The sequence below is a fragment of the Malania oleifera genome, chromosome 10 (genome assembly GCF_029873635.1).
Source record: "Malania oleifera isolate guangnan ecotype guangnan chromosome 10, ASM2987363v1, whole genome shotgun sequence".
NCBI lineage: Eukaryota > Viridiplantae > Streptophyta > Magnoliopsida > Santalales > Ximeniaceae > Malania > Malania oleifera.
In genome coordinates, this window is record NC_080426.1 from 51,392,996 (window position 1) to 51,417,897 (window position 24,902).

The 24,902-nt window shown below is 33.8% G+C and overlaps 1 protein-coding gene across 1 annotated transcript; it reads left to right on the top strand.

Moving 5' to 3' along the window:
- Nucleotides 1–1,704: 1,704 nt before the first annotated feature.
- LOC131165889 (DNA repair protein XRCC4) lies at nucleotides 1,705–22,386 on the top strand. Its single transcript, XM_058124040.1, has 6 exons — nucleotides 1,705–1,933; nucleotides 2,024–2,166; nucleotides 19,991–20,119; nucleotides 20,207–20,329; nucleotides 21,175–21,453; nucleotides 22,283–22,386. Exons 1-5 carry the CDS (start codon nucleotides 1,780–1,782, stop codon nucleotides 21,415–21,417), a joined length of 792 nt encoding a protein of 263 aa, XP_057980023.1. The 5' UTR covers nucleotides 1,705–1,779; the 3' UTR covers nucleotides 21,418–21,453; nucleotides 22,283–22,386.
- Nucleotides 22,387–24,902: the final 2,516 nt, after the last annotated feature.

The window sequence follows — 24,902 nt, forward strand, 5'->3', positions numbered from 1 at the left end:
TAGACTCAAAAAGTCAACAACACTATTGTACGTAGATTAGCCTCTATAATTCAATACAAGATATTTAACAAAATAATAACCACTTAAGGGCTTTCGATCAAACCTTTCTCTAATACCACATTGTTGGCACTGGAGGAGTCCATGAGTACGCTTTATACACATAGGTGAATACCAACTTAACCCAAAAACTTAAACCTATTGTGTCTTTGGCACAACCATGTATATATCACCCATCATCCACTCAATTTTTCTAATGTGAGACAAACTCACAGGTGGAATTCTCAACATTTTGGTTGTTACTTTTGTGCCATAATCTACATACTTTTAGAGATTTACATACATTACAACTCATGAAATATAATTGAGAGAATACGAATACAAATAGCAAAAAGTCTTGAAGAACTTTCGAAGCTATATGCATTTGTTCAATTCTAATGGCTACAAAATTGTTCAAACACAACTTAACAAGAAGACAATTGGTTTAAAATAGTTTGTTATCATTGAAACCAAATTAATGAGACATTGCAACTGACATCAACAATTCTCAATGCTTAAGAAAGAGTTGCAAGAAGGAGGCAATGAAAAACCAAGAATATGGTGGTTCAATGTACTTACCTTTTCTCTCCCTTCTCCACTTCTTATGTTGCAACTCTTGGGCATCTTGGGCACCTTGACATTACTTGGGAGTTCTAACACTACTCTCCACCAAGGTAGCAGGGCATTATGAGATGTGTGTGCTTATATTGGTTGTAATCTTTGCATTTATCCGGTCGGCGGCCTAGTGATCGCTTATACAATGCCTTTCGAAGGGGGTGGGGGTTTACACATTACATAGTACCTATTTATTTATTTAAAATTTAGTTACCTCACAAAAATACTTTTCTAACACCTAAAATATTTATAATGGACAATGATAGTAACTTTTCTTTGCATAAAATGGAGTCAATTTTTAAAAAATGAAAGGAAAGATTTGTTGTTACTGACATTAAATGATGTCGTTTTGTAACTAACTACAATACAATTTTGGTTCTTAAAATTTTGCAATGGTCATTGGTCAACATTCTAAAAACCATAATCTCTTATACATATGTCCTTCGTGCGACTTCATAATGGTTAAAGTGGGGTATAGGATGTGAAATAGACAACATCTCATTAGATAGGTCAAGCCTAGTGTGGAGCTCCCATCAAATTAACCAAAGAAAAAAAAAAAGTTTTCCTCAAAATTTGAAAAAGAAAATAAAAAAGCAAACCTCTTTTGAATTTTCTAAAATTCCTCGTATCTTCTTTTGAAATTTGACTAAAAGATACAACCCTCCGTTTTTCAAAAATTTTATGACCTCTTGTGAAATTTGACATAAAATCATGAATCTCTCATATAATTTGCAATAAAAGAAGAAGGTTGCATTTTATTTTTATTTATCTTTATCAAATCTCATAAAATATAGATTTTCTAAAAAAGAAACACTTGAAAGAAACGATTTTTATAAGATTTGAAACCGAACAATTGTAAGTACTACCTTAGTATTTGAGCTCAATCAAGTAATAGGTAGTATTAAGTAAGAGTTTCATATGAGTCTCATAATATTTAATGGAGCTTTAAATCTTATAAGGAGTATGAAATTTAAAAATCAATTTAAATAAAATATATTATAATTTTATACTATTTTATTTTAAATCGGTACAAATTTAAATTCAAATTCAACGAGAAAAAAAAAGAAAAAGAAAAAGGGAGGCAAACGAAATAAAGCCCGTACTTCATCCATCTGCATCTTCCTCCTAATGGATTCACCGAGGCGGACATGCCTGAAACTCCAAATCCCCACCGAATCTGAACCCCACCCGACCCACCAACCCATCTTCGTCAAAGGCACATGGTTTCCCACTCACTTCCATCTCTCCATCACCGACGGCCTCCATGCCTGGAGCTGTCACGGTTCCAACCTCTCTCCTCAATCTTTGGATTCTAGAAAGTGTTCTATAATGGGAATACTTCTTCACAACATTTTTGGTGTTTTTTTTGCAGCATCCGAAGCTGAGGTTCGAGAGCGAGCCGCCCAGTGGGATCAGCCCGTCTCTGACTACGTCAACCTCGCGGAGCGCTACCTTGGGTTCCAACAGCCTGGTTCAGCCTACGGGTTCGCCGATGCTGGGGACGGTCACAGAAGGGTCAGTTTACTCTTATTCATCCCTATCTTTATTTTTTTGGTCCCTTTTTTTGCCAGGGCTTGTTGATTTGTTAGAATTTTGGGAAATAGCTTTTTTTTTTTCCCTTTTATTCAAATGCAAGTCTCTTTGGATACTTATACTTGTATCTCTAGTTTAAGCATATGTCTTGGAAGTATTCTTACCTTACATTTAGGAGTATGATTTGGACTTTGGAGACTTTGCATTTGAATTTGTGTGGATTTGAATAAAGGATACAAAATTATATTGACTTTTTCTTAAATTCACACAAATTCAAATGCAGCGAAATCCATGCTCCCAAACACTAACTTATGCAATTTCTCAATTTCAAATTTTCAATGAAAATGATGATATTTTTACCTAATAAATTACAAGAGTTCATAGTGGGATATGTTATGGACATAAAAAGTAATTTTATTCACAAAATTGAAAAAAATAAAAATAAAAAGAAATAATTATTTGTATAAAAATAAATTAAAACATACTATCTAATAGCTGTTATCTCTAATACTGAGGGGATTCCTTTTTCTCGGTCTGATTTTTAGACTCTCCAAAATACCCCTATAACTACTAATAATTATCCTAAAACACCCCTAGAAATACCCCAAAATGTCCTTATAATTAATCATAACCGCACTTCTAATCAAATTTAAATACCCTTCAACTCCTATTCATTTTCTCTACAATTACTTCTTCAAAATAAATATAAAATTTTAGGAAAAAAGCCATCTTGCGTGCCTACAACTAGTATATGTAACTATGTAAGGGGATTTCCCAATTTGGTGTCCATTTGTCCTTTCCTTCAATTTAATTACTTTGGTGTCCACTTTCCATTTCTAAAAATATACGACAAGAAACCTGAAGTCTCACTAGGTGAGGTCAGTTGCATGAATCCTTTTTAGCCAATTCTCTTGATCAAAAACATTTTCCTCTAGATTAAATTCTTCCTCACTACCTCATTTCGGGTTATTTTAGGTTTATCCCTATCCCTTTTAATACTAGAAACAATAATTCTCTCTTCCTTATAACTGTGCTACTAGACCTGCGTTTCAAATGCCGAAATCATCTAAATCACCCCTCCCTTATCTTGTCTTCAACCGGTGCTATGCTTAGTTTATTGCGTATATGTTCGTTTCTTAATTTATCTTTTAATGTTATACTACTCATCCACCGTAACATTCACATTTTGGCAACTTTTACTTTTTATACATGTTATTTCTTAGTTGCCTAAGATTTTGATCCACAAAGCATGGCCGACCTTGTAGCTGTCTTGTAGAACTTTCTTTTAATTTTAAAGGTATTTTACGATCACAAAACATGCTCGATACACTATTTTACGCAACCTACTTTAACTTTATGTATTATAACCCCTTCAATTTCCCCATCCGCTTGCATAATAGATCTAAGACATCGAAGTCTACTAGTTCTATTAATTTCTTGATTAATATGCTTACATAAATATAAATTGAATAATAAAGACTAGATAATCCATAATAATTTGAACTAACACATAAATATTTTACATGTAAGTATGTAACTAACTCATCACCACAATTTTTTGATTTGGTTTCTATTTTTCAAAAGTATAGAATATTTCCATAGATTTAAATTATACTAAAAAATATATGGGACAAAATTTTGTCCTATAACTTTATTGTGTTAGTGGGTCAACGTTGGAGACATAAAAAATGATTTTAATTAAGTTATATAATAGAAAAAATATAAAAACTAATTAACTATATAATAATAAAAAATAAAACATATCACACATGCACAAATTGTTGGGTGCATGTGGGGAAGTATAAAATTAAAAGGATAGAAATTCAAACATAAAGGTAGAGGAGCTGGGTACATGAAAAACTGTGGACTTCCTAACAAAATTTCTATCATGGGATTGATATTATTGCATGAAATTATATTGGAATATTTCACTTCAAAAACCTGGTGCTACTGCCTTTTCTAGGCAATCCATGTTATTTTGCTTGTTGCAGCCAACTTAAATTAAATGGTCGTGCAAGTGGCCATGCAAGTGGCTGATCCACTTGCTGTGTTGAAGGGAGATAATAAAATTACAAACTATAAATTCAACATACTTTCTAAATTGCTTAATTTTTTTTTCTTTTACTGCCTTGGTAAATAAATCCGCCAGCTCTTTGGTGTTAACAAATTGTAGGTGAATTTTCTCCTTCCTGCATGAGTTCCTTGATAAAATGATGTCACAATTCAATAATGGTGTAAATCCATGGTATTCTTCTTAAGCATAACATTTTGCAGGCCCTGTCTGTTACTGCGATATATTTTTCTTGAGCTAATGAAAGTGCCACTAATTTATTTATTTATTTTTTATGCCCATGAAACTATTTTTGACCCCAAGTGAAATAAATATCTTGAGGTGCTTTTGAGATTGTCAGCTGAGCCTGCCTAATCAATTCTTTTCCTAACATATTTGATCTGAACATTCTTGCTCCTTGAGGATAACATAAATTTTTGGGGCCATAGTGTTAGGGTTGCAAACGAACCAAGCCACTCACGAGTGACGTGGGAGTTCGGTTTGGTAAGAGCTTGTTCAGGCCCATTCATTATATAAATGAGTGATTCCCAAACCCAATTTTATAGCTCGTTTAATAAACGAGCCAATCCTAAGCATGAATGGGCTTGCCTCATGAGCAGCTCGATTATTGGTTGAGTTTGGGCTTGTTTAATAGGCTTGGATTAGACTCATTTATGAGCTCTAGTTTAATAAGGTCGAATTGGGATTGATAGGCTGTAGTGGGGTTAAAAGTAGGGATTTTTTGGGCATCGGCTTATTTAGCTTAGACTCTATAACTTAACTTTAGTGATTGGGCCTATGCGCAAGGCCGATAGGTTAGCTTGGTGAGGGCAATAAACTGTAACGTAGTATTAGTAAGAACCCTTTTTCACCTTTTATCTAACAAAAACTTAAGAGCATCTCACCTCTCAAAGTGAGAGGTTCCAAAAGGACCAAAATATTTTGTAAGCATCTTGGTAGCTCAGCCTGGTAAGCTCATGAGCTTGTTAATTTGCATAATAAACAAGCTTGAGCAAGTAAATTAAAGTTCAGTTTTGAGCTTGGCTTGAGCTTATTCTTGGTTATAAATTAATAAACAAGCTTGAGCATGGGCAAAGCTTGGATCAGCTCGCATTGTTTGCAGCCCTACGTAGTGTAATTTGCTAGGTTGGTGCATAAATCTTGAAATAAGCTAACTAGGTAAACAATATCTGACTTTTAAAAAAAAAAAAAAAAAATATAAAAAGAAAATTCATTAATGTATAGAAAAAAGAATTCCACGAAAAGGAGGATAAGAAATTTTCCTAACACAAAAAAAAAGAGCAAACAAATGGAAAGAAAAAAAAAAATTACAGCAAAGCCCCTTTCCATCCCTTTGAAGATCCAATAACAACATTCCTTGAAATAAACCCAAAGAATGAGCCCAAAAAGAAGCCCTGGAAATAACTCTATGCCAAAGAAAATGCCCAAAATTTATATTACTGTTGAGAATCCTTGCATTCCTTTGGTTCCAGAGTCCAAAAAATGCCAAAAACTGCACATCTCCATAAGATTTTCCCTGGGTTACTCCTCCCAAATCCTTTGTACCATGTCATTAGGGAAACATCAACAATCTTAGGAATAACTAGTGCCTCCTCAAAGACTGAAAAAAGGAAAGCTCAAAGCTACCTAGCCACCCTACAACATAGAAACTAGTGATCACTTGTCTTGCCTACTTCCAAACACCCGACACAAATATTTAGACTTATGGCTTATAAGATCTCCTCAATTGCAGCAAATCATTAGTATTAAGCCTATTAGGGGTCAGAGTCCTCTTAAAAGCCTTGATCTTATGAGGAACCTTGGCCTTCCAAATAAAGTGGTTCAAAGGAAAAAAGAAGAATATGGTTTTTTCAAGAACTAGGCAAGAAAAGATATTTTGGAAGACAAACCAGAAGAATCTCCGAGAGTAGGAAGCATTATTTGGTACATTAAGCAAGAGGGAGGCTCTAGAAAGTTGAGGGAACAAAGATTCCGAAAATACCTCACCTACCAACATTTTCCCAGAAGCGAATATATGATTCCTAAATTCCTACATGATAGCAAGTAAGAAGTAAAAAGAACTGAGATATGTGAGAAATTAATTTCCAAGGACTAGCATATGAAATAATGCCACTACCCCTAGTATCCCGCCCATTCCCATGCTCTGTACTTACTTTTAATAACCACGTGCCCTAAAGAATCAACCTCCAAGTTAAACCTCCACAGCCATTTACCCACCAAAGAAATGTTTCTAGACACCAAGTTTCTAAGCTGAGTTAGGTCTTTTCACCTTCTCACAACAAACTAGATGAACTCTCTTCTCATCTCCAACACTTGACCATAAAAAATATCTCATAATCTTCTCCAAGTCAACATTCACCCAAAGGAAAGATAATTAATGGGAATGTTAGAAAGAACAGTATTTGACAAGAGTAATACGATCCCCTAAAGATAAATAAGTCATTTTCCAACCTTCCAATCTTCTACCCACTCTCTCCACCACCTGTTCCCAAAAAGAAGAGGAATTAGGATTGCCACCTAGAGAAAAGCTCAAATAAGTTAAAGGCCAATCCAACTACACTCTAAATTAGCAAAAGCTTCTAAAGCACCCTCACTCAAATTAATACCCATAACCCCACTCTTGGATATATTGATCTTTAATCCTGAAATTTTCTCAAATATTTTTGGCAAAGTCAAAACCTTGAGGTCCTTCGATAATTTTCCTTTATTAATTAAAATAAAGGGCAAGGCTCTTGCATCTCTGCTTATGCTCCTTTTTTTTTTTTTTTTCTTTTTTCCTTTTTTTTCCCAAGAGATTCATAGTTGCAAGTTGCTCTAATACAAGGACTTGGTACACCTTCATACCCCATTTTGATGATATCCCAAAGATCTTGGGAGATGAACAATGTCTTCATAAGAGTGCTCAATAAATTGTAATTTTCTCCAACGAAGTGTGGAATTCCCTTTTGGAAATACTTAAAAGTGAGCTCATTGCTGCCACTTGAGACCACGTTGTGGGCCTTGTGGCTAATATGTGTGGGGACTACATTGAGAGAAAAATGAGGAGCTGGCTCAGATACAATTAAATTTTTGGGTGCATATGGGAATGAGTGAAATTAAAATGCTAGAAATTTAAATATAATGGCAGAGGAGCTGGGTATGCAAAAAAAAGGAAAAAATATAAGACTTCCTCACAAAACTGCTATCATAAGATTGAGCTAATTGCATGGAATTATATTGGAATACTTCGTTTCGGAAAATGGAGTTGCTGCCCTTTTTTTACACAATCCATGTCAATTTGATTGTTGCAGCCAACTTAAATTAAATGTTCATGCAAGTGGTGATGCAAGTGGATGATCAACTTGCTTACAGCTAATGCTTAGTTGTTCAGGGGAAATAAGAAAAGAATACATATTAATATTCTAGCATAAATAGGTAGTCTATAGACTACATACATACATAACTAAAATACCCATGTAATTATTGATCAACTAGTAAAACTAACGTAATACAAAACAAATATATAGGTATCCAATTATCAACCCATGACTACTTATAACTATCACATAAATATTGAATAATTAAAAAATAACTTCAAATCTTTCTTCCAATTTTCAACATCCCAACCTATCCCCTCTACAAGACATCAAATCTTTAACATCCTAAGCTATCCCCTATGCAAATTATATGTCAATACAGGAGTGTTTTAAAATGCGTTTTTGAGGCACGCCTCAAGGCATGCATCAGTGTGTTTTCAGCCATAAATGTCTCAATGTGTACTTCAAAATGCAAAATTCCTATAAGGCTAACAGTCGTACACCTTTTGGCTTTGTGTGTGTGCCTCAGACAAAAATGCTCACCTTTATGCCTCAAGACTAAGGCATACATGCCTTTTTGTTCCCATATTTTAACTTATTTTTAATAGAAAATAAGAATTAGGGCACAAATGCCCCTCTCCGTTTTTGTGAGACTGCTCTTTATGTTCGACAAAGCAGCCCCTTGGCGAAGCAGTTTCTTTGTCTGGACCATTGATCTGCTCCAGCAATACTTCTCTGGCCATTGCTCCTCCAACTGGACTGTTGTCTCTCTCTTTCTCCATAATGGGTCTTTGAGAATCTCTCCCCACCTTATAAGTCTTCATGAATCTCTCTCTCTTATTGAGGCTCATGGAATCACTCCTCGAGGCTCATGGAAATCTCCTTATGAACTTAGAAGTTTGAAGCAAGGGGAGTCTTGGTCAAACATGTGACTATCTTTGAGTCGAATAGGCTACTGTCCCCTCTCTTTGACTTTGATTTTGTAATGTTTACTTAAAAGTTTAGACTTTGAACTATGAAAAAAGTGTGAATTTTGTAATGTTATGACTTACGCTTATCTTTTACATGTTTTATTTGAGTTTGTGGGCCAAAAATGGCCTACAAAAGATTTAAGAATTATTTTTTACCTTTTTATTTATTGTTCATTTTTTTTTTTGCTATATATACATTTATTTATTAATTAATAAATACAGTCCCAAAAGGCTTAGGCCTAAATGACTTGAGGCTTACGCCTCACTTCGCTAGGGGTAAAATGCCTTGCCTTATGCCTGCGCCTTTTTAATTGATTCAAAGTACAGACCTTATTATGTCTAGTAGCTTACAATAACTCATAGTAGGATAAAGAGTAATTATAGACATAAGTATTTAATTAAATTATTAAAATAGAATAAGGTAAAAAGTATGAAGAATTAATTATATAAAAAAATATATAATAACATTGTTACTGCATCGTATGTGTTTGATGACTTGTACATATGTAAACGGGACTTCCTACTTTGGTGCCACTTTTCATTTCATAAAATGCCCTTACACAAATATTGGTTAAATAGGGAACATAATGTGATATAAAAAGTGTTAGATAACTGATTAGGACTAACAACTATAAATAACTTGTTGGCCTAACAAGGCTTACGAATTTTATTTTGATGATAACAAATCGAGAAAACTTAATATGTTTGGTTAAGTGATGATGTTTCAGGTAACACAAGTATCAAGCTCAAGTGATCCAAGTGACTAATATCAAAGTGCTTAACAAAGTCTGAAAAGCTTGAACTACATGAAGACTTAGTGATTAGAAGAGTCATAGTTTTTAAAGTCTCATGTAAGTACTTCAAACATTTCAATATGAATGAATGAAGCTCTTAGGAATCTTTTTTTGACTTAGAGACCAATTTTTGAAAACCCCGAAAAATGCTTTTTTAAGTTATATTGAAGTTTTTCAAAAATTGAAGGATTAAAGTCTTGAAAATTAAACATTGTGGAAATTTGCTAGTTCAGTCGACTGACCAAAATAGATTAGTCAACTGACATTTTTATGTTGAATTAATTGAGCAGACAGAACAGGCCCAGTCGACTGACCCTCTAAGATCAGGCGATTGACCCCATTCTGAGTTTGAATTTTTGCTGAAATAGAATAAGATCAGGCGACTGACCCCGATAGATTCGGCAACTGACCTTTGTAAAATTCAAAATAAAACAACGAGAGAATATTTCCAAAATAGATTGCTTGACTCCCAAACTTTATGAAAACTTGGGAAACACTCCAAGTAACTTGGGGAATACGAAAATTAAACTTTTTCCTTCTATAAATACATGCTAAATCAAAGGATTAAAGACACCAATACATACAATCAACATTCAAGCATAATATTTTCTACTCTTCAAAAAGCTTTCTTGCTAAAACTCTTGCTGAAGTTTCTACTAAGAATTTGCTGATTAAAGCCTACGGTTCTTTGTGTTTCTACTGAGTTTCTCAATCTAAGAAAGAACCCTGGTGATAAATTTCTGAGCTTCAATTCTTTCTATATTGATTTTGATTGAAGTATATTGTGGTATTCACTTGTACTAATCTGCTCTTGCTGAGAGTGCTTTTTGTACACAAAAATTGTTCTTGTTTCTCTTGTTATTTTTGACGGTTCAGGATTGTTAAATCGTTGGACTACCAAGCGTGGGGTATCGCTTGGAGAGGAGGGCTCCATCCTCCTTGAAGGAGTGTGTAAGCGGTTTGCTCCGCTTGGTTAAGGGAGTGGTATAGTGAAATCCTTTGGTTGTTTGCCTAAGGCAAGGACGTAGGCGAGTATAGCCGAACCTCGTAAAATCTTAGTGTTTCTCTCTTCTCTACTTTCTTTAATTTTCTGCATATATAAATTGCGTGGATGTTTACTTAATTGCTGGAAATTAAAAAGTCATTGGGAATTGCGGAAACCTTGATTAAAGGAAGTACATTGATAAATATCAAAGTTCATTAACATACTTAAACTCAAGTAACTTGTTTGAAATCAAAATCTGAATTTTGGAAGCTTGCTTAAATTTCTATTTTATTTCATATTGAGAAATCAAGCTCACCTTATTGATTGGATTGAGTGTTGGTCATTGCAAATTAATTGTACTTGTGAAGTTGCTGATAAGTTTAATTGTGCTATTAATTGGAGAGTGTGATTGTAATTAATTCAATAGGAAAAGGGATTAAAGTTTCCAAAAGAAATTTTAAAATTCCAATTCACCCCCTCTCTTGGGAGTACACCTTACTTCTCAATTGGTATCAAAGAGTTAGGTTGTAGTAAATCTTAAACTAGAAGCTACATAAAGATCCCTATGGCACACCTAGGTATATCTCTCTTTGCTGAGGGTCAATTCTTCATCTAGACCACCTATTTTCTGCAGTGTAAACTACACCTTTTGGAAACAAAGAATGAGAATTTATTTACAAACTATGGATTGGAAAACATGGAAAGTTGTCACACATGGTGACCTTATCCCCACTAAAATCGTGGATGGTAAAGAGATACCTAAAGAAGGAAAAGAGATGATTGACAATGACCATAAGATGTTGCAAGTAAATTTAAGTGCTATGAATGCATTATATTGTGCCCTTCATGTAAATGAATTCAATAGGATTATGACATGTAAATCAGCTAAGAAATCTGGGACAAACTTGAAGTAATCTATGAAAGTACTATTGATGTAAAAGATAATAGAATCGATATGCTCACTAGCGAGTATGAAGCTTTAAGAATGAATCCTGATGAGACCATTACTAGTATGTATATTAGATTCACCCATATAATAAACTCTCTCAATGCCTTAGTAAAGAATTACTCAACTTATGAAATGATACGGAAAATCCTTAGAGGACTTCTACCAATTTGGGAACCTAAGGCAACTGCAATAACAAAAGGAAGAAAGTTGAAAAATACTTCCCTAGATGAACTGATAGGATCGCTCCTCACTTATGAGATGGCGATAAATGAAAGAAATTCTGAGAATAATAAAAACAAGAAATCAATAGCTCTCAAGGCTGCTAAAGATAGCTCTAGTGAAGAAGAAGAAGAAGAAGAAGAAGAAAACGAATTAGATGATGATGATATAGCCTTCATCACTAGAAGACTAGGAAAGTTTTTTTTAAAAAAAAAAAGAAGTTCACTTGAAAGTTTAAAGGCTTAAAATCTAACAAAGGGGAAACAAGTAAAAAGGAAACAAAGAATGAATCCCCTACTTGTTATAATTGCAAAAAGGTTGGGCATATTAAACCTGATTGTCCACAACTTAAGAAGGACACTAAGAAGAAGAAAAAGAAGGTTATGAAAGCTACATGGGATGACTCAAGTTTAAGTTAATGTGAGGATGAATCAAGCGATCAAGAAATAGCAAACATTTGCTTCATGGCAAAAGACGATGAGGTAAACTGCATAATAGGTTCATAAGAGTATCTAAAAGAAATCTAGCCTTGAAAGAACAAAATGAAATACTTAAAAATCAACTAGAAACTTCGAAATCAGCTGAAAAAGAAAAGGACTCTCACATTAATTATCTCATGAATAAGATAAATGAAATGTCTCAAGACCTAGTAAAGTTACAAGTAAATGGTAAGAGTAAGAAGGATTTAGAAATAAGCAACCTTAAAAGTAAAATTGAGGATAAAGACAAAATCATCTACAATTTTACAAAAGGAAAGGAAAACTTTGAAAAGCTGATAGGTACTCAAAGAATGTCACTAGACAAAGAAGGAATTGGATTCAATGGAGTTGAAAACAAAAGGAAAAAGAATCTTTACATGGGGTACTTTGTAAAGGAATCAAAATACTATGCAAGCACATCCTCCACTAATGCTAATGAACACACTACTTGCTTCTTGTGCAAGAAAGAGGGACACATAAAGTTTGAATGTCCATTTAAAAGAAAAAATAAAGTCAAGAAAGTGTGGAGAGTAAAAGCTGAAACAAAACCTGAAACCAAAAAGCCTAAGAAGGTTTGGATACCAAAGAGTAACACCTTGAAACCCTCTTGTAAGTATGCTTTAGGACCACTCTGTCAAAAGACAAATGGTACTTAGATAGTGAGTGTTCAAGACACATGACCGGAGACAAGTCCAAGTTCACTACATTAATGCTTAAGGATGATTGATATGTCACCTTCGGAGACAATGCCAAAGGTAAGATAATCGGTATCGAAAAAGTAGGTAAAGATCCATATTTGACTATTGATGAAGTATTACTAGTAGATGGATTAAAACATAATCTACTCAACATTAGTCAACTAAGTGATAAAGGATTTGAAATAATCTTTAAACAAGACAAATGCATAGTTGAAAACAAAGATAAGAATAAAATCTTGTTCATTGCAAAAAGAGTTGATAATGTGTACTGCATAAACTTTGAAAACTTAATCTCTCAAGAAGTCACTTGCTTGACAGCTATGAATGAAGCAAGCTGGCTATGACATGGAGACTTGGACATGCAAGCATGGATTTACTTTCTAAACTAGCTAAGAAAAATTTAGTCAAAGGTCTACCTAGTACTAAGTTTGTAAAAGACAATTTGCGACGCATGCCAACTTGGAAAGCAAACTAAGACTAACTTTAAAAGAAAGAAACATATTTCCACTAGTAGGCCTTTAGAGCTTATTCATTTAGATTTATTTGGCCCTACTAGAACTCAAAATCTTGGAGGAAAGCAATATGCTTTTGTCATAGTTGATGACTACTCCAGGTTTACCTAGGTACTCTTCTTAGTCTCCAAAGATGAAGCTTGCAAGGTGCTAATTAACTTGTGCAAAAGACTTCAAAATGAAAAAGGATATGGTGTTTTAAATATAAGGAGTGATCAAGGAAGAGAATTTAATAATAAAGAAGTTGAAAAATTTTGTAATGAACATGGAATCACTCACAATTCTTCAGCGCCTCAAACTCTTCAACAAAATGGAGTCGTTGAAAGAAAGAATAGATCTCTTCAAGAAATGGCTAGGATTATGCTAAATGAACATAAGCTACCTAAATATTTTTGGGCTGAAGCGGTAAATACCGCATGTTATGTAATGAATAGAGTTTCCATAAGATCAAGTTTAAATAAAACCCCCTATGAACTATGGAAAGGAAGAAGACCTAACATATCCTATTTTCATGTATTTGGGTGTAAGTGTTTTGTATTGAATGATAAAGATGACTTAAAAAAATTCGATGCAAAATTAGATGACGAAATATTCTTAAGATATGCATTAAAAAGCAAAGTATTCAGAATCTACAATAAAAGAACTCTCACAATTATAGAATCAATACGTGTAACTTTGATGAGGAAAATCCATTTACTAAAACAATAAATATTGAGGATGCTAAAACAAGACAAAAGTTAGAAGACTTAAAAATAAAAGAAGTCAAGGATGAGACAAATGAACCAACTTCAAATGATGAATCTTTAGAAAATTCTGAACTACTTAGAGAATGGAAATTTGTAAGGAATCATCCAAAAGATCAAATTATAGGAGAACCTTCACGTGGTGTATCCACTAGATCTTCATTGAAAAATATATGCAATCATTATGCATTCCTATCTCAAGAAGAACCTAAGAACATTGAAGAAGCCTTAAGGGATGATTCTTGGATAGTTGCTATGCAAGAAGAGCTATATCAGTTTCAAAGAAATAAAGTATGGAAGTTAGTTCCTAGACCCGATGATCATCCAATAATTGGAACAAAATGGGTATTTAGGAATAAAAAGGATGAAAATGGAATAGTAGTACGTAACAAAGTTAGACTTGTGGCTTAAGGATATAACCAAGAAGAGGGAATAAACTACGATGAGACTTTTGCTCCCATAGTTAGAATGGAAGCTATAAGAATGTTATTAGCCTATGCATCTCACAAGGAATTCAAACTCTATCGAATGGATGTAAAGAGTGCATTCTTAAATGGATTCATAAATGAAGAAGTCTATGTGGCACAACCATCAGGATTTGAGGATATCCATAAACCTGATTATGTGTTTAGGTTAACAAAAGTTTTATATGAGTTGAAACAAGCCCCTACGGCATGGTATGAGAGGTTGAGTGAATTTTTACTAGAATAGAGATTTTCTAGAGGAAAGGTAGACATCACATTATTTATTAAATCTAAAAATGAAGATATGCTCATCATTCAAATCTATGTAGATGATATTATATTTGGTGCTGCAAACGAAGATTTATGTAAGGACTTTGCCAAATGTATGCAAGAAGAATTTGAAATGAGTATGATGGGATAATTAAATTACTTCTTAGGACTTCAAATAAAGCAAGCTAAAATTGGAACTTTTATAAATCAATCAAAATATATAAAAGATATGCTGAAGAAGTTTGATATGGAAGGTAGTAAACCTATAGGTACTTCAATGAGTACGTCCATAAGTCTTGATAAGGATGAAAAAGGAAAACCGGTAGATATGAAATATTACCGAGGCATGATAGGTAGTCTACTATATTTGACAGCTAGTAGACCAGATATAATGTTTAGTGTATGCATGTGTGCTTGATTTCAGTCAGCCCTTAAGGAATCTCACCAAATAGCCGTAAAACGAATTTTAAGATACTTGATAGGTACTATTGACTTAGGTCTATAGTATCCTAAGGACACCAACTTTGAGATGATAAGCTATTCGGACGTTGATTATGCTGGATGAAGATTGATAGAAAAGCACAAGTGGTACTTGCCACTTTCTAGGAAGGTCTCTTGTGTCTTGGTTCTCCAAGAAACAAAATTCCGTAGCCCTGTCTATTGCTGAAGTTGAGTATGTGGTAGCAGGTAGTTATTGTGCACAAACACTCTATATGAAACAACAATTAAAAGATTTTAATTTAAAGTATTTAACAATTCCTATAAAATGTGATAATACAAGTGCGATAAGAGGAGATTTTACTTGAATTTGTGAATACAAATGACCAATGGACTGATATTTTTACCAAACCTCTTCTCGAAGATAGATTTATATCTATAAGAAGAGAACTCGGATTGTTACATAGCAGAGAAGTTGTTTAAAGAAGTTAGCAAATAGGAAATCAAAAGTAGAAGAGGTCAGGTGACTGAACTTTTAGCCTCAGTCAACTGATCCCTTTTTGACTTTATTAATTTTTTAGGATGAGCAAGGTCAGGCGACCGCCTTAATCCTCAGTCGACGGACATGCTATTGTCTGAAAAAATTTTAAATGCGCCTAAATGTTAGGCGACTGACCTTGTGTTCAATCGACTGATTGACGGAGTTTGAAAACAAACAGTTCGCAAACCCTAAAATTTTCAAGCCTCTAGTTAACTAACCCTGGTTTGCTCCTCTCGTCTCTTTAGTCTCCTTTGATCCTCAGTGCACCTACACTTCAAAAACATCCGATTAACCTTCGAAACTCATCACCCTACATCATTCCCTCACAAAATTCTAGGGTTTTACTGTTCAGTTTTGAGCTCACGATGCCTAGAACGAAGACGGTTGGGCGTAAGCAAACAACGCAAGCAGATGAAGATTCCCCCATTGAGCAATGGCTTGTCACTCCTCATGCTAGGCGTTTATATAAAAATCATCTCCGTTTGACGGATCCGATTCTTGGTACTTCATTTTTCGAAGAAGATTTTCTCGACATCCTACCCATGTTCAAGAACCTTTGTTGGAAAAATTTCATTGCCTACCAAGCCAAAGACCATTTTCCTAAACTTGTAAAAATTTTCTATGCCAATTTGGTTAAAGGGGAGTCGGTAGTCACTATTGAAGTCTTGGGTAAATCCATCGCACTTTCACCATAAACCTTGGCTACTATCTTCAATATACGTCAAGGCGAATTCGAATGTCCTCCTTTTGGACAAACATGGATTATGGAGTAAGGTTTTACTCCCGATGAATTTTTACCACTAATTATGGTTGAAGCGCCTGTTTACTTCGGATATCCTCCATTGTACAAGCAACTGAATCTCCAAGCCCAGATCCTCCAAAAGATCATCACATACAACATCCTCCCACTGGTTGGTTCTCATGACTATATGACATACTTGGAATGTTTTGTTATGTGGTGTTTGCTGAAAGGAAAGAAGCTGGACTTATCGAACTTAGTCCTTAAATGGATGATTTCTCGTACTAAAGCTCGTTGAGTCACTCTACCCTATGGAGTAATTTTGAACCTCCTATTTGCTCATCTTCATGTTTCATCTCCAAATGACTTGTTTGTTAAATGTATCCATTATGATCTTTTCTCTTCTACTACACTTGAACAAATGGGGGTATGAAAAACACGAGCAAGGTTGGTTTCCCAAATGAGGTAGACGGCAACGACAAGCTCCTGAGTCACAACCTCAAGACCAACAACCTGCTCCTCCGATTGATGTTGCACCATCATGGTTCTTGGCTTATCACCAACAGATTATTGCTTTTAGTGGAGGAAAGAGATCAGGACTTAGCTCACTTCAAGATAATTTCGCCTCTCTTCAAGTCAATTATTCTGTACTAGATCAACGACTTAGTCGGATTGAACATCACATGACTGGTTCATCCTCTTCTCATGGCAAAGGTCCAATGGATATAAGCTCAGTTGATGCAGGTGATGACGATGAAGAAGACGAAGAAAATGACGAAGAAGGAGTTGACAAAGAAGAAGAAGATGAAGATGATGCAGATGCTAGAACTGCATAATTTTATACTTTATGGTTGTATAAACATTGATTTATGTGTGTGTTTTTTTTTTGCCTATTGGATTTATTGCTTATTTGGTTGCTCATGAATATATCATATGCTTATGGTTGATTATTGCTTTATTTTTTGTCTAAATTTCTTAATATCTATCTCTTTTTAATTGATGTTAAAAGGGGGAGAAAGATTTTTGAGCAAAACTAAGAAATGAGACATGATATGAGATATGATATAAGATAAGATATGAGATAAGATATAAGATATGCTAGAAGAATTGCAAAACTAAGATATAAGACATGATTCAAATTAACACATATACATTGCTGAATTTCATGAACACTTATACATGGTTGATATATGAGCTTAAACTGATTCTAATAACATCTGATATTTCATTTTTCAAATATTGTTAAGAGTATGCTTATTGTAAGGGGGAGCCTTATTAAGGTTCACTCATTTTTTGCTCCTTATTTGTCATCATAAAAAAGGGGGAGATTGTTGGCCTAACAAGGCTTACGAATCTTATTTTGATGATAACAAATCAAGGAAACTTAACATGTTTGGTTAAGTGATGATGTTTCAGGTAACACAAGTATCAAGCTCAAGTGGCCCAAGTGACTAATATCAAAGTGCTTAACAAAGCTTGAAAAGCTTGAAATTAATGACATAAGATTTTATGAAGTTAAAGATGAAGCTAAAAGCCAAGCTCAATGTAAAGAATGGAAGCTATACATGAAGACTTAGTGATTAGAAGAGTCATAGTTTTGAAAGTCTCTTGTAAGTACTTCAAACATTTCAATATGAATGAATGAAGCTCTTAGGAATCTTTTATTGACTTTAAGAGACCAATTTTTGAAAACTTCGGAAAATGCTTTTTTAAGATATACTGAAGTTTTTCAAAAATTGAAGGATCAAAGTCTTGAAAATTAAACATTGTGGAAATTTGCTAGTGCAGTTGACTGACCAAAATAGATCAGTCAATTGACATTTTTATGCTGAATTAATTGAGCATACAGAACAGGCCCAGTTGACTGACCCTCTGAGATTAGGCGATTGACCCCATTCCGAGTTTGAATTTTTGCTAAAACAGAATAAGATCAGGCGACTGACCCCGATAGATTAGGCGATTGACCTTTGTAAAATTCAAAATAAAACAGCAAGGGAATATTTCCAAAATAGATTGCTTGACCCCCAAACTTTATGAAAACTTGGGAAACACTCAAGTAACTTGGGGAATACGAAAATTAAACTTTTTACTTCTATAAATACATGCTAAATCATAGGATTAAAGACACCAATTCATACAATTAGCATTCAAGCATAATATTTTTTACTCTTCAAAATGTTTTCTTGCTAAGACTCTTGCTGAAGTTTCTACTGAGAATTTTCTGATTAAAGCCTACGGTTCTTTGTGTTTCTACTGAGTTTCTCAATCTAAGAAAGAACCCTGTTGATAAATTTCTGGGCTTCAATTCTTTCTATATTGATTTTGAATGAAGTATATTGTGATATTCACTTGTACTAATATGCTCTTGCTGAGAGTACTTTTTGTACACAAGAATTGTTCTTGTTTCTCTTATTATTTTTTATGGTTCGGGATTGTTGAATCGTTGGACTACCGAGCGTGGGGTATCGCTTGTAGAGGAGGGCTCCATCCTACTTGAAGGAGTGTGTAAACAATTTGCTCTGTCCGGTTAAGGGAGTGTTATAGTGAAATCTTTGGGTGGTTTGCCTAAGGCGAGGACGTAGGCGGGTATAGCTGAACCTCGTAAAATCTCGGTGTTTCTCTCTCCTCTACTCTTTTTAATTTTCTGCATATATAAATTGTGTGGTTGTTTACTTAATTGCTGGAAATTAAAAAGTCATTGGGAATTGCGGAAACCTTGATTAAAGGAAGTACGTTGATAAATATCAAAGTTCATTAACATACTTAAACTCAAGTAAGTTATTTGAAATCAAAATCTGAATTTTGGAAGCTTGCTGAAATTTCTATTTTATTTCATATTGAGAAATCATACTTACCTTATTGATTAGATTGAGTGTTGGTCATTGCAAATTAACTATACTTGTGAAGTTGCTAATAAGTTTAATTGTGCTGCTAATTGGAGAGTGTGATTGTAATTAATTCAATTTGAAAAGGGTCGTACTACATTGAAGTTTCCAAAAGAAATTTTAAAATCCGAATTCACCCCCTCTCTTGGGGGTACACCTTACTTCTCATAGCTAATAACTAATTCATAACTACAATTCTTTCTTTACTCTCTATGTTTCAATATTCTTATAAGCTGAAGTTTTCAATCAAAAAAACTAATAAACCATATTTTGTCCAACAATTTACAATAATGGTGAGTCAATGGTAGTGAATTTAACCATGTTATAAAATAGATGAAAATAAAGTATTAAAATTAATTAATTATATTTAAAGTGAATGAAAACATATGTGGTTGTCCAATTGCTAATATGTCTATATTTGGATATGATGATGTCCAGACAATTTTGAGATATGACCAATCATTAGGATATCTTCACTTAAATATCAAGGTCTTATTTCAATTGGAACACTGCAGCTCCGGAAATTCGAGTTCTAGTCTAATGAGGAAAGCCATGAATTGCCTAATTGATAAACCCTTGTGGAAAAAGAAGTAAGTTCATTTTTATACTTTTTGTAGTAGGTAGAGGGTGGTGTTTGGTTAACATATTGAACTGCTTTTGTTGTTCTGATTTAAGCTCTTTTAAGCCAGTGAAATAGTTTTACAATCCCATCGACGGAGATGATAGCTAAGCTAAGATGTGATGTCATGCAGTTGTCATGGACATTTGAGAAGGAAGGCACTAAGTTAGAGTGGCGTTGGAAGTGTCAACCATCGGCTGATGGTCAAAAAACTACAGCAGAGATCTTGGACTTTCTTATGGATGCAAACATAAGGCTAAGTGTAAGATTTTTGCATTGTTGTTTTCTTTGGAAATGACGATGCTAATAGACTTCCTCTCTCACTGTGACTTCTTTGTCACACAAACAGGAAGAAGTTGTTAGGAAGACCAAATCATTTGAGAGCCTAAAGGTGGAAGCTGAAAAGTGTTTAGCACAAAGTGAGAAATTCAGTGACGAGAAGACTGAATTTGAATCTGCAATCTATGCAAAGGTGTGTATTTTTTTGTTTTTGTTTTCATGTGTGACATTACCGAGGTTGGAGCAGTGGTCATCATATTTTCATCTCCTACCATATATTTCATCTGCAAATTAACTTGTTACTGTTAGTAATTGTCAGAATCAGACATATGCTTATTGCAGGTTGTGCCCCGTGACGCCTTTAATGATATATATTTACTTCTTAGCTGGTACACTCTTCTTGTGAGATGCTGTTAGATTACATGCTTTAAGTTTAGGAAACCCCTTTCTGTCTCCAATTTGACAAAACACTTAATTCTTTCTTGGGACGGGAAGCTGATTAATGTCAAATAGGATTTTTCCTCCATCAGATAGGTATCATATGCCTCAGTGTCCATATGCCCTATATTTGTGTAATGTCAAGCGCTGCATTATAAGGATGCATTTGAGGGTAACTGTTCAAGAGATAGAAGTGATTTCTGAAATTTATGTTTTCTTAATTTGAAAACTGTGCTTTGGAAGATTGGTTAGATACAGTCAGGCTTCCCAAATTACATAGCTGCTTTCTAAAGTTTCTTGCACTTAAATTCTACCAATGTTTTTACTCATTTGTACTTTTCTAATTTTTAGTTTGAAGTTTGAACAATTCGGTTATGCTTCTTGTATGTAAATACTAGAGGAGATTCAATTTATATCTGCTGTGGTTTATTTTTTGTATTTTTTTTTTTGAATTTTCTTTTCTATGTGGACTTCTTGTCTTCTGCCTTAGAGCTTTATATATTTTTCTTTCTTTAATAAAATATTATTTTCTATAAAAAAACTATATATTTTATGTAATAGTGTCTACAGTAGGGATAATTTGCCCTTTTCTGCCACTAGTTTCTTGGGGTCCTGAATTCAAAGAAAGCAAAACTCAGAGAGCTTCGGGACCAGCTTTCGAAACAGAAAACCTTGGGGAAGTTGCCAGAAGATGAGGAAGAGTCAACAGACAAAACCATAAGTTTTGATGATGAAAGTGATGAGGAGAGGCATGTGGAAGAAGATGCTAAGACTTCTGTTGGCACTTCAAGGGATGTTCCAGCAAGTAGGCCTCGCCGTTGGAAAAGGAGTTCACGCCAATAGACATGTCACTAGCAAATTAACTCTGTCGTATATTAGGCAAGCCCTTCCTTTCTAATGATCTGAGATTAACGTACTACACGTAAAATTACTTTTGAGTATATTTTATATCAAGCTCTATTTTTAATGCATAAAATATAATTAGTTAATGGAATTTTTTTTTGGTTTGCTATTTTCTAAACATAATTGTTAAACTACAAAGTTAAATATGTGAGAGCAATGTTATACTTTTGAGAAAATAATTTTTAAATTAGAATGAAAATAATCCAATAGGATGAAATAAGTTATTTACATTTAAAAAAAAAAAATTAGAAATACTGTTTTAAATAAAAAATTGAACAAATAAGAAAAATTGGTTCGTATTTTTCAAAAATATTATAAATATCTATTTTTAAAAAAAAAAAATAAAATCTTAAAAATTTTTAAAATATATTTTGGTCTGGGCTTTTCATGATTACATGTCTTTTGCACAAGTAGATGACTACTTAAAAAAGAATAATTGTTAGCTTGAGAAGTTTAAAATATGTAACAAATATATATATATATATATATATGTATTTTGTGAATTTCAAATTAAAATAAAAATATCTTATTGAAAAAACATGAGTTGTATTTAAAAAAAAAAATGTAAATAAAGAAAATAATTGGTTGATAGAAACTCCATGTTTGCAATAGACAGAAAATGCATGAGATAATTAAGCAAGTAAAGGGACATGCACTCCTAATTTTATGACCTTTTAACATATATGTTAAAAGATTTCTTTTTAAAAATCTGTTATTTTTCTTGTTTACTGTTGAATAAAGTATAATTGCAAATAGTTTGTATACCCAGAATACATGTGAACTGAAATTCCTCCTGCCATTTCAGTTTTGTTCCCCCGTCGCTTTGGCCACCATTGAAGATGTAAAGTGATTGATAGCAACGAATCATCTTGACATGTTGATCTCAATATTGTTGCAACTCTAGTTCAGGTATAGTTTTTATTTTATTTATTTATAATTATTTTTTGCTAACTGAATCACAGAAGAAGTGATGTGTTATTTCTTTAGGTAGTTGGTGCCTTTTCAGTGCTTACTTCAATTCCTTTATCTTTATTTGTTACTTTAGGGTGTGTTTAGATGTTTCACAAATGAATGGCTATATTGCTTTTGCATTACCTCTCAATGTAAAGTTTTATTGGATTAAATGAAGTCATTTTGGAAAATGGTCACCACATCACTAATGATGCTGAGATTTGTTTGCTTTGTATTTTAGAAAATACTCTGATGATCCTATTCCATCTGCTAAGGTTCAATATTTTCTTCAATGTTTCTATCCTTGAAGATTGTTTTTCACTGCAGATGCTAATAGAATGCAGTGGTGCTTTCAAACAGTGGAGGATGCCCAAAATTCTATTAGTGCTTTTCCTTGCATGAATTTTTTTTTTTTTTTGTATGGAAAAACCTAACTGATATTCTTGTCATATTAAATATAAATCCATCATTGCAACTAATTGATCTCAATTTATTTTATATTTTTATGCTTCAATTCAGATTTAATGTTTGGTACACAAGCCATGTAGAATTTTAAAGTTTAAGAGTTTGGAGTTGTGTTTCGTATCATAAAGATACCTTCTGTGAGTCCATGATATGGATGGGGAGTAATGGTTTTTAAGAAATATAAAAGGGTGTCTTGAGTGGCACAACTAGCCCTTGCTTTGTTAGTTGTGGCCTTTTTAATAGATTTTGGTAGATTTCTATCAATTGTGATAAAATAAAAAAAAAGGATGTGCGAAGCTTATGTAGTCGATGATATGCATTAGTGTGGAAGGGCTATATGATTTAAAAGTTTGGCATTTTCCTTTAATAATTGCATGTGTCTAAAGAACTTCCTATAGAACGATTTGTGTAGGCAATTACTTAGATGATTATCTTTCTTTTTTTATTATTATTTTAAAAAAATCTCAATCATAGTGATCTGACAAGTTTTATGCTAGCTGTTAGTTACCTAATGCAGCCCTCCTCCTTTAAGGCTTGGTTTTTGGTTGTTTTAAAAAATCTCAATACACAACATTGTATGCGCTCTACTAGCACATTTATGAAGTCTTGTTTCCTTAACTAGCTTGGCAGTTCATGCAGGTACCACAGATTCCAAGATTTTCAGATTAAACATTTTATTGCTTCCTATTCTGTTGTCGTAGTTTTCATCTTGTTTGGATTTGTTCTTTTTACTCATTCCATGTTAAACCATGACAACAATTGGGGATGCTGAACCATGACCATCCACAATTGCCTTCATTACCATGGTTTTCGGATGTACCACAATTCTTTATGTTTGTTCCTACTTCTCCACCTGCCATGAACTCTCCACACTCATGCATGGCATTTCCTCCTATTTCTGCTGCTTGGTTCTTCAAACACATAGTAATTGTAGTTGCAATACCCCATTCCCCCTACCTCCAGCTCCTTTTGGTCACCCTTCTTATTCATCTTCTATAGGTGATCACCATTATCATCATTCTCCTGCAACACCTCTTCTTCATTATTATCATTTTAGTTATAACAATTATTATTATTATTATTATGCATGTGTTGTCTATCATCTGCAGGCAGGGCTAATTAAAATGTGAGGATGGAATAACGGCCAATGACTTAAGCATGATGGTGTGTTTGGTTCCTGTGATTTTGGCGATTACCTGCTCTCTTGAGTACCCTTTGAAAGTAGGAAACAAAAATGAAAACGGAGTGGGGAAATGAAAATTGGTTTTTAGACCAAATGTGGGTCTTAAATTAATAACTATATTTATAGACATAAAAGAAGGTAGAAAGTTGTATTTTTCGCGGACGTAAAATAAGGGGGATTGGGTTGCTTGTTTTGCTGGCACTGAAGGGTGTTTTTTTGTTTCTGTGAAGAATTTTGCACCCCCTCCCCCCTTTTTCTTGGTTTTCTAAATTCCTATGCTATCGGTCGCTTTTGTGCCTCTGCTTTTATTATTCCCTTGTATTTTCTCTGTTATTTTTTTCTGTAAATTCAATAAAATCTTGATGGATCTCCAATATCATTTGTTTTGCTTTATGTGGTGCTATGTTTTATACTTATCTCTCTCTCTCTCTCTCTCTCTCTCTCTCTCTCTCTCTCTCTCTCTCTCTCTCAGTTTGCAGGATGATCATGCATGATCAGCCCTTCATGGAATCAGCTGGATTTGGCTCAGCCCAGCTCTCATGTTGATGGACTAGTAATTTGTAGTGACTCGACCTCATACTTGTTATTTAGTTGATATTTGATAGAAAGCATGGGCTTTGAGGTTTTAGTTGTATTTCAGATATCAATTTTCATGACTTCCAATGGATCTAATACTACTAGAATTATTGCATGTAAAATTTGTGCACCTAATCAGAGTTTTTCCTTTCATTATTTATATGAATATGACTGTATTTTTATGGCATATGTTATTTTATTTCGAGCTATACAATATGTGCATTATTCTTCCCAAAATTATTCTTTTCAT